At 32.1% G+C, this 12,044-nt stretch overlaps 1 protein-coding gene across 1 annotated transcript in view; it reads left to right on the top strand.

Annotated features, from left to right (window-relative positions):
- The first annotated feature begins 773 nt into the window (after positions 1-773).
- Positions 774-12,044, top strand: part of LOC127716307 (uncharacterized) — a 42,081-nt gene continuing 30,810 nt past the window's right edge. The window contains exon 1 of the mRNA XM_052222478.1: positions 774-1,430. Within this exon, the coding sequence (XP_052078438.1) occupies positions 1,185-1,430 (246 nt within the window). The 5' untranslated portion in view covers positions 774-1,184. The remainder of the gene's footprint in view (positions 1,431-12,044) is intronic.

The following is a 12,044-nucleotide window of genomic DNA, read 5'->3' on the forward strand; positions in this document are numbered from 1 at the left end:
CTACAGAAAAAGGAAAATATCTGTGGTTATTTGTGATACACATTTAACAAAGGAGTTAGCTAAGTCCTGATTTAATTCTCTTTATTTTGTCAAAGCTTGAACCATTTTCAAACAACCTTAAAAGTTGTATGTTGTATTATTTTCTATTTTGATTAAGAAATAGACAAAATAAAATCCAATTTATTCGACTAATTTCGTTGTTGCTTTTTTTCCGAAACTCTACTTAATAAGTAAATTTGATCATTCGATCCAAGAAAAATGATTGTTCTTAGATCATTTTTCATTCAATTAGTCTGCATCTACATCATCAAGAAAAATCCATTCAATATGACCTTAAGAATCTAATTAAATTGCATTTAAATTACCGAAGATGCATGTCGTCTTTCCGCAACACTGATGATTTCTAAGAAATAAAGTTTTTTAATGAGCATGACATTAAATTCAATGGGGTGTTAAATGAATTTGTTATCTCAGATCTTTTTGTAACACCCACCTGGTAGTGCATGGAGTGTAACGAAATCAGGAAAAATATGAAATCGATTGTATCATCTATAGTTCGCTCTTCTGTATTGAAGGTACATATTGAGTAGAAGTAATTGCAAGCACCTATGTATATCCATAATCAACACGTTCAATAACAGAACATCATTGACACGTCGTAGGCGGAATCGTCATTAGTAGTACCGGACATACTTTTTATATGTAGCTTTTATCACACTATAACCTCAAAGATTTGTATATTACTGTCGGAAATTAATTCAATAAAACACGTAGTAATATTTTTCTCTCTAGTTTTCATGATGAGAGATAGTAATACCCTATGGTAAATAAGTTTACGACGTATAAGGATGACAGCGAACCAGTAGAGGATTTATTAAGCCTTAATTTGTAACCGAAAGGAAATGCAGAAGTATTCAAACGGAAAGTTAGCTATTCATTTTCGTATTGATTAATAATTGATAAAACCTAAAATAGATTTTAAATAATCACTGCAGTCATACAAGATGCTGTTTTTGGCCGCTGGTGAAATTTGATGGACAAATAACAGCTGCAATTTCTTAACTAATTAGTACTTAACTTTACCGTACGAAGTACTGTTTCCGTTGAATGCCACATGTTTTAATTTAGATTAGTACAGACAATCTCGTTTAATTGAGGGAATATGTGTTGTTTTCTTTAATGACATGTCAATGTTGGTCAGGACAGGCACCGTTGTACGTAAAAACCGACGAAGGTCGAGCAGCAAGGGATCGACACGAAGAGGGTCAGCACCAACTGTTCTCCAGCCAACAGCGCCATCACCGTCAGCCCATCTCGGAATCAATCAAAATGTTAGAACATACCTTACACCTCAACCGTCGCCGTCTAAAAGCGTCACCTTTAGTTTTGATTCAGAGAGAATGACTGCATCCGGTGCTAACTCGCGACAGGTAAGAAAATGGTGTTTTAGCTCTTCCTTGTTTCGTCCTCAGTGTAGTTTTTGTACAACGTATCTTATTTGCTTTATTTCTTTTATATGCAGTCAGACCTTTCACTAAAAACTAAATATACTTCTAAAATGAAAATAAGATACAATAACAATGAAAAGAAGCTATCTCGTTGCCATAACCAGCAATTTCTTTTTTTTTATTTAATATAACTGGTTTTTTTTTGCATCTTGGTATGATATTTACCGAATAATTATAAACATACACGTAGGCTTTGCTTTCCATTTCATTTTAAATACTTTCAATGTTTAAATCTTTTTTCCCTATGCATACCCGTTTTCTATTCATGGTGTGAATATATCATAAACTAATGGCGTGTATATGCTTTAACTAGTCTGATAAAAGATGTTATTATCATGGCAATTAATGTACAAAATTAATATGTTCTTGCACATATTCCATTTTCAACATTATAGCTATTCCTGTTCAACATTTTATCTCACAAATTACAGACTTGTATAGGATGTTTTTATTCTGGACAATAGTTGAAGCGTCCTTTGAAAATCATATTTTACTCGATCTACAAAAGTTTTTCTTGATTTTGTTGTATTTCTTTATCAGCAAGAACTTCTTAAATTTATATAACTTAATCTTAAAACTAGTTACAGAAAAGTTTACATAGTTTTTATTTTGTTGTCTTTTTTTCCAAGCACGATACAGAATATTTACAGATTAGTTAACAAAAACTAAAATTAAAACTGATGACATTTTTTATGTATTTTTGTCATTATTCAACATATATAACCTTTGTGGAAACTAGAATTTCATTTCATATCTGATTAAACAAGAAAATGAAATATAGATTACTCTGTTTTCCCCCACAATAATCAGATTAGTAAACTATTTATTTTACAATCCTATGGCTTATACAAACCTAACGACGTTCTGTTTTTGATCGGCAATGTGGTGTGGAATTGCTGATTTTAAATTCTGCGTAAAGGAATTGCTTCCAACATACTGAAACTGAGTTTAAATTCAGTGGCGTTTCGAAATGTTTCTACCATACTGAAAACTGATAAAATTCAGTAGAATTTGGAAAGGCTTCTAACATATTGAAAACTGATTTTAAATTCAGCAGTGTGTGGAATTGCTTAACTTACTGAAAAATGCTGATCTTGAAATGTTATAAACAGTAAAAACAACGATAAAAAATTAAAAGAACATCAAGTCACACTTGACTCCATCTTCACCATTAAATACTGGATATTGCAGATTATTTTTGTTTTGCTTAATTGACTCATCGATACAGGTTGTAATTTAATGTGAAATCGTTGCGTCTTGTAATTTGGAGGATTTAATTTCAATTCCCTTGTTTACAGTTTCAAACACGTGTCATAACCTGATTTTTTGTAGATCTCATGTTGCTCATTCTTGAGTTTTCTATGTAGTATTTGGTTAACTGCCGTTTGTTTTTTCGTCGTTTTTAGCCATGTTTTTTTTTCGTTTTCTCTTCGACTTATGTGTACTGATTGTCCCTTTTGTCTTCTTTCGGTACGAGGGAATTACGACTGCTACTATTAAATGAGGCTACATTGGATAGTGAAATATCCTTCACAAACCTCTTAGGGCTCATTAAACAGCTGTTACATGGGTTCTTTAACGTGCAGTGGGCATGGCACTCTATCTGTACGAGGCATTCTATTCAACATCCATATTCAGTCCAGACTTTGCATCGTTTTCATGCATTCTGCCAGGCAAAGTGGATGCTTATCTTTAATATCGAATGGAACAAATCTAGGGATGACCATATTTCTATTTCAGGAATAGAATATCTTACCTCTATTTGGCAAAATCTTTCGGAATTTTGGGATCTCATTGCTCTTCAATTTCGTACTTTCTATGATTTTTTTCAATTTTTTATTCGAGCGTCACTGATGAATCTTTTTTGCAGACGAAATGTGCGTCTTGCGTACAAAATATTAATCCTAGTATGATTAATTGATTTATACCCATACCAGTCCTCCGGGTTGTAGCCGATTCACTCAGGCTTTTGTGACAGCGATATTTTCCTCTTTGTTTTATTTCGTGGAAATTCAAACTTTATCTAAAAGCAAGCGACTATTGTTCTCGAAATTGTTAGCTTACATGTTGAGAAGTTAATCCATTTTAATCCTAGCATTGTCCATTTCTTGTTATCATATATTATATGTTTTTTTAATTGTATTATTTGTTTGAATCATTAAGGGACAAATTTCATTATTACATGTAGTTATGATTAAGTAAGATTACGTAATTCATATTAGATCGTTTCTATGTAAATGGTCAGTTGGATACCAGCGGTCAAGCTGTACGGACGCCGTACATTTACAGTGACATTCATTGTGTTTAGTATAGAACATTTATTGGAATTACCATTTGTTTTATCTTTTCGGAATATTACCGTTGAACTTTTATTGTAATTAATGTATTGCACTATTGAAGAAGTTATATATAAACCATCGTAAAGCTTAACTTAGTTTTGTTGACTTTAGACAGTGACTTTCCCCCAGAATTCTAAATATAACAGGAACGACGAAAACCCCTGTTATACTTATTTAGGCAAGATTAATTATAATGAACAATAGAAAGGTCCATGATTCAGTCAAGATTAATTATAATAAACAATAAAAATATCCATTCAGGCAAGATTAAAAGTATAATAAACAATAAAAAAAGCCCGTGAAGGCAAGATTAAGTATAATAAACAATAAAAAAAGCCCGTGCAGGCAAGATTAAGTATAATAAACAATAAAAAAAAAGCCCGTGCAGGCAAGATTAAGTATAATAAACAATAAAAAAGCCCGTGCAGGCAAGATTAAGTATAATAAACAATAAAAAAAAGCCCGTGCAGGCAAGATTAAGTATAATAAACAATATGAAGGCTCATTTAGGGAAGAATAATTATAATATTCTATTCTTTATTACCTTGAACTTTACAGTTCATCGGTGTCAATACAAATTTTCACAAAGTACACAAGTAAACAGACAGAGAATGTTCATGTAATATTGTCTCTAATTTTAAATGCAGTAAAAATGTATTTTCCTAAATTGGTTAACTGTTTGATGTTCTTTAAACTTAAAAGTTCAATAAATTTAAACACACTTGGTCTAGACCAGTAATATTTCTTAATGAATTTTACTCTAAGTTCCTTATATTTCGGACACACTAAGATGAAATGGAATTCGTCTTCAATACACTGACGGCAAATTGTACATATACGACGTGACAACTCAATACTTTGGTAGCGTCCAGTTTCTACTGCTAATGAATGCGAAGAAAGTCTTATTTTTGAAAGAGTATAATAAACAATATATCTGTATTCTCATCACCAAATACACAGTTACAGAGAAGGATGTATAACATACACATAAATACATACACATAAGTACGATATAAACAACAACAACAAAAAACAATTTCAATTTACTCAGGAGGACACACTTGCTTTTTTATAATTCTTATAAACTTAAATAAATTTATGAGATAAGTCCTATTGGTAGAAGACATAATTTCATATACATTGTATAGCTTTTATAGCTGACTATGCGGTATGGGTTTTAGTCATTGTCGAAGACCGTACGGTGACCTATAGTTGTTAAGTTCTATTTCTCATAGGCAATCATACCACATCTTATTTTAATAATTTCAGTAATAGTATAATATTTGGCCTTCTTTTAAAATTTTGTTTTACAAATTTATTTCTCTCTTCTATAAAATGTGAACAATTCATACTATAATGGAACTCGACCCCAATATGTAGATAACATAAATTACACTAAAGCTTTTCTATTTTCCCTTACTGCATTGAACCATCTTCCAAGTCCGACTGGAAGTTTATGGTTACATATTCTAAAGTAGTAGGTTCGATAAGCCCCAAAAATGGCCCCCTTCTTTTTTAGCTTAAATATCAAATTAGGATTTATCGACCAATATCACAATGAACCATAGCTAATACAGTGACTAGAAAGGAAATAAGCCTTTTTGTTGAAAATTTAGATTCCTGCGTTTTATTCATGACGTCACAAATAGTACTAATTTAGAATTTCCACGAAAAAATCAATGAAAATGGGTAAATTTCCATGGATTATTGGACAGGAAACAGGGAGCGCAAACGTCGACAAAAAAGATCTTTTAAAATTATGTTTGTAAAGACAGTTTACATGTCTAACTTGAAAATTTTGTTTGTCGACGCCTGCGCTCTATGTTTCCTGGTCCTAAATTTGGTTGAATTCCGCCCGATTTTGTCAAATTTCGCCAAAATCTCTTATCTTGAACTATTTGGGATGTAAAAATCAACACATTAGAAGAAAACTTTGACACAAATAGTTATATCTTACTTTCTCATATGTCTTTAAGTCAACTTAAAACATGTTTATCGTGTAACATTGAACTTTATAATCGGGGCCAAATATGGCCCATACCGAACATACTCATTTATATAACGTAAAACAAAATTTCGTCTAAAATATTCATGTCTGTCACTAAATAAAATACCACCAGATTTTAGTTTTGCAATTTATTTTTATTTATTTTTAAATTTGAATATAACCTGCATGCTTTTGTTCATTGTTGAAGGCCGTACGGTGACCTATAGTTGTAAATTTCTGTGTCATTTGGTCTGTTGTAGAGAGTTGTCTCATTGGCAATCATACCACATCTTCTTTTTTATATGGTAGTTTTATTTCATCTCTATCATCAAGTTTTGTTTCAACTAAACGTATAATGTCATGATTTCTTAACAAAGATAGAAAGGCCCACTCAGGTAAGATTACTTATTATAAACAATATAACGTTATAACTTTACTATAATATTAATCTCTAATTAAATCGTTCAAATATCAGTGAACAATAAGTCACGTGTTGCTCTTAACGTAAGAGGATTTCATCGATGTTTATTTAGATAATAGGATTAATTCAGTAATGAAATACCTGTTTTAAGCATATTACAGCGTATGCTTGACATTACAACATTCTGAGAGCTTACTAATAAGCTATAATGGAAAGAAAGTTGTATTGTTATTTCTTGTTTCAAAGACAAAGATGCCTTGAATATCTCCGTGAAATATTGATATTCTGAAGAAATATCGTACATTACGTCAAAACTGCATTTTAAATTTTACACATCGGAAATATCTTGAAATACAAATGTAGCTACAAAAGAGCTCCTGTTGTTCACAAGTATATATTAATGTCGTTTTGGGGGAAAACACCAAATTTAATAGATTAAACTAGCTATTTCCAATATCATGCAATAATCATAGTCTTTTATTGGTGTTCGATTTATTTTTAGGTCTCCTAATCTCCACTTGCAAATATTAAATATTTCAAGTATTATTAGAATAAAAACATGTTTTCAATACTCCAGGTGGTAAAACCTGGAAGAGGTAATTGGCTAGGAAAAGAATTTGATCATTTTGACACATACTAAGATAAAGTCGCACTGGATTTGGTACTATGATATCTAGCCACTACACATGTCACTGAGGGGCCATTCAGGTCATTTTTTGCTCGGTTATGTTAACGATCAAAAAGAGCGGCATTTCACTAACACGTGCGTTTTTGTTGTATTCAACTTGCTTTTTTGTTTTTGTTTTTTTTTTCTTTTTTGTCAGAAAAGAAGTGTTGTTAATGTTGCAATGCCGCTAAGGTGCATGAAACGAAATGTTGGGTATACACCAAAAGACCCAGAAGACATTAGGTATTACGTCTATTACAATGACCTTTGATGTACATATGCATAAAAAGAAATGTGGTGTATACATGAACGAGACAGTTACCAAACGACACAAAACAAAAAGGAATCTAGAGGTCACCATACTATTAGAATCTTCAACCTTGCCCTTTCGATTCTTTGACGGTTGATTCTTTTTTTCATTGAAAAACGTACCATTAAAATTAATTGACTAGATTTAAATTAAGTGTAACAGTTGTTCTCTGTACTTTTGTTATCATATCAAGATAAACAGGTGTGAAATTAAATACACAAAACTTTTTAACCTCATCAACGGCACTGGCGGATCTGTAACAAGTGTAGAACCTCGTCAGTGCATATTAACCATTAATAATGGATATAAACATATAACATAAATGAGGATAACCATTACGTGAGACAGCAGCCAGACACATTAGTTAATCCAATAGACACCTAGAGGTCAATATAAAACTAAAAACATCAGCAAGCACTGTAAAAATCCTTAGAATACGATACTCAGTCTGTTTACACTTGAAATAATTCTTGTCTTACATGTTATTTTTTAATCAAATACTTTTTGAACGTTTTATGTGTTTGACTTTTGGTCGAGAGCGTACCCGAAGAATACTATTCATTGGTTTGTTGCGGTTTGACGTAATATTACTTAAGGATTATATTTACCTTTGTATTTTTGTTTTTGTTTATATCAAATCAATTTCAGTCAGATTATATAGACCTTTAAATGGCATTCTTAATCAAAATGCCGTAGATTAAAGTAATGCCGGTTGTTGTCCTCTGCTAACGGTTCGGAAGAGACATTAAATGGAAACCTTACATCTTCTCCTGTTGAGTTGATGGCTTTGCAATTAGACAAGTGTAAATAAAGTAACAAAAAATTTTTCTGAAAAAAAACCAATTTGTCTCCGCGAATCATAGTGCTCGCGACTTGTATGTATTTTTCTTCACGAATCATAGCTGGCTTCTCAAATATTTGGTCAAAAGCATGGTGAATGTAATTGTGGACTGATTGGTTCAATCTATGGACTGCCCTCTATGATAAAATAATCAAGTAAATACCTATGTTATTAAACGATAGATCAACACTAATTTAACTCCACCGCAGGCTTAAGTGTCTGTTTCAATGTCTGTTCCATGTCCGTAACCGAATTACATAAGTTTTTTTTTTAATCTTGTCATGTTGGAAAGCTTGTTTTGTATCTGATTCGGGTCGGGGTAATTTAATGAAACATTAATATAGTTATAGACACAAGTTTATTGTTGAATACCTTATGTTGACAATATGCTTCATTCCAATCGTAATTTTTCCGTCAATGTGTTTTGTTTTAGGTGACGTTACTCGACGTCATTTGTGCGTTTGTTGGCGCAAAATGTCAAGCATGCACAATGACGTTTACAGTTTAAAGATCAAGTTAGACCATAAAACATTTAAATGGCCTTAGAAATAATCTTTATAAAAAAAATGTTTTTTCTGGAATGAGAAATAATAGGAATAAAAGTTGGTATTGATACATATCATAATAAATTGTCTACGTGTCGTCAAGTGACTATCTAACTCACGTGTTGGATTGATATAATTATAATTTGAAGCTGCGGGTCTAAGATATGTACGCAATGAATTAATCGTATAAAAGAGTTTAACAGCAAATGTGAAATTTGAAAGAAAGGCCTTCGATTCGATAAATTTTATCTCCTGAGACAATGAAGATTGCTAAGAATGAAAACTCCCTTGTCGACTGTTAATCAAAAGATGGCTAACGTCATTCCTATAGACAAGAAAGTAAAATCCAATCTACAATGTCATGTAAATTTCATCATAAAGATAGAATTTATTTGATTTAGAATTAAATGCAATGCAACCATATTATTATAAATTCGCACTTGATTACCGTCGATATGACACTGAGATTAAAATCTTTATATCTCATAGTAAAACGTTTTATTCTTTGAACTTTACATGTTTTTTATTTCTATCAAACATTATTCTTGTCAGGCAATACAGTCTGTAACAAGCAAGCTTGCTTTTTACATAATTAAATCTTGTATAAGTATCTTGACTGGTTGATAGTTTATAAATAAGAAGATGTGCCATGATTGCCAATGAAACAACTCTTCACCAGAGACAAAATGATATAGAAGTTAACAACTATAGGTACCCATACGGCCCAAGTCAAGAACCTGTAGTTGAGTGGTTGTCGTTGCCTTATGTCTGTCATATTTATTTTTCGTAAATTGTATTGTTATGAATAAGGTCGTTAGTTTTCTCAATTGAATTATTTTATATATTTCATGTCGACAAAATGACAGAGACAAAATAATATAGAAGTTAACAACTATAGGTACCCATACGGCCTTCAACAATTAGCGAAACCAATACCGCATAGTCCGATATAAAAGGCCCTGAAATGACAAATGTAAAACAATTCAGACAAGAAAACTAACGGCCTGACTTATGTACAAAACAATGAACGAAAAAAAAAATATGATACACAGACAACCACTGAATAACAGGCTCCAGACTTGGGACATGCACATACAGAAAGTGGCGAGGTTAAACTAGTTTGCTCGCGCCAGACCCTCCCCCTAACATGAGACAGTGTTGTAGCAGTACAACATAGTTAAGAACAAACTAGAGAAATCAGTTGAAAAGGGCTAGTGTATTTTTCGTTTGTTTTAAGTTATCAGACGAATTTGGTTCGTACCATATAGGTTTATTTACAAGATATTGCCACAATAAAAGGTACCATTTTCTAATAATTCATCACTTGTCATTAAGAATAATATCTTCTCTTTTTGGAAAACAGATTCATTATTGGCTATTATTCAATATCAAGCGCAATTAATCAGCTTTATTTCGTGTTTTAGTTCTTAACGGGCCTCTCTAGAGCTATTACTTATCACTGTAGACCATACAATTAGCTGACAGTTTCCCATCACCTTAATCATCTTGTAAAAATGCAATACTGTAATATAAAGATCCTTGAACTTAGGCTGGACATTTAATTGTTTCATCCTGTGAGTTAATAAAGTATAGGGGTTGTGTAATGGTCATAGACTTATAAAGTATGGCTGTACGACTTATTGGCTAATATATAAAAGAAGAGGAAAACAAATGGTGTCTTTGATGGGATTTCTTTGGGATATGTATGATTTTTTTATTAGTTGTTATTGGCTATGAACTAGCTGTTAATAACTGCGAGCACTGTCAGATCTGTACTTTGTATCTTTTTTGTTATGATGGATACATACATTTCCTGTCATGTCCGGTCTGTGTTTTTGTTACTTGTTTTTCTGCTTTATATCTATCTGATGAGTTAAGCCCTTTTCAACTGATTATTAAAGTGTTCTCGTGTTGTACTGTTACACCACTGTCCCAGGTTATATGGAGGGTTTGGCACCAGAATACATGCTTAACCCCGCCACATTCTGTATGTGCCTGTTCCAAGTCGGAAGCCTTTAATTTAGTGGTTGTCTTTTGTTGCTGTTTGTCGTACATGTTTAGTCGTTTATTGTTTTGTACATACATTAAGCTGTTAGTTTTCTCGTTTAAATTGTTTAACATTTGTCGTTTCGGGCCTTTTATAGCTTACAATGCACGAGTTTTCCTCAACGTTGAAGACTGTACGGTGACCTATACGTCATTTGGCTTCTTGCGGAGATTTGTCTCATTGGCAATCATATCACATCTTCTGATTTTTATATTGAGTTATATAAACAATTAAAACACTTGAAAAGAAGGAATAACGATACACAACTTTCATGCTTTTGAAACTCGATCACTCACTCGTTTAAACTTCGTAATGACTTTGCAAAAACAAATTATATTACAGTTCAATATTTACTTTCATAACTTTTATGACTAATATAAATTTTAAAAGTAAAAATCTAAATATAACAGCAGTAATTGCATGAGATAAAGATCTAATATCTAAATATCCATAAACAATTTTTATAAAATATTTCTGTTACACAAGTGCTGATTTTGTGTGAGTGAATCAATAGCTGAATAAGGAATAATTGATTATTACTAACAAAATTAGATGGTCGGATTTTGAAAAGTCGGCCGAAGGAACGATTCTACGTCGAGGAGACAATTACATATTTTCTAGAGGTATTGTTGTAATAACTGAACTATTATACAAAAAACAGTTCATGAAACAATATGCAAAATTACGGAAGCCGATAAGGGCCATTCGAAAAAAATAATTGATGTCGTAATTACGACATAGCATGTCGTAATTACGACATCACTATGTCGTAATAACGACATCGCTATGTCGTAATAACGACATTCTCATGTCGTAATAACGACATCGCTATGTCGTAATAACGACATCGCTATATATAAAAAAGAATATGCTGTATGATTGCCAAGAGACTAAATGAAACAGAAATTAATAACTATAGGTCATCATAATGCCTTCAATAATGAGAAAAGCCCCCGCATAGTCAGCTATAAAAGGCCCCGAAATGACAAATGTTAAACAATTTAATTCAAACGAGAAAACTAACGGCTTTATTAATGTACAAAAAATGAACGAAAAACAAATATGTAACACAGCAACAATCGACAACCACTGAATTACAGGCTCCTGACCACTATGTCATAATAACGACAATCTTAGCGCTTTCACTTTTTGAGGCGATAGGAAATTCAAAATTGTCGTCAGTGAGGGCAAAGTTTGTAGCGTAAACATATTCATTTTCTTTTTGAGAATAATGAACACTAAATGCAATCAAGCTTAATTAAAGTTATTTACTTGTACATACTCGAACTTTATTTTATAATCAAGTCAAATGAAACCCAGTTGAATAGGGGAGCAATTCAGGCTCCTTGGAGCCTCTAGTTATGTTTGGCATGTACAGA

The sequence above is a fragment of the Mytilus californianus genome, unplaced genomic scaffold (assembly GCF_021869535.1).
Source record: "Mytilus californianus isolate M0D057914Y unplaced genomic scaffold, xbMytCali1.0.p SCAF_9, whole genome shotgun sequence".
Classification (NCBI taxonomy): domain Eukaryota; kingdom Metazoa; phylum Mollusca; class Bivalvia; order Mytilida; family Mytilidae; genus Mytilus; species Mytilus californianus.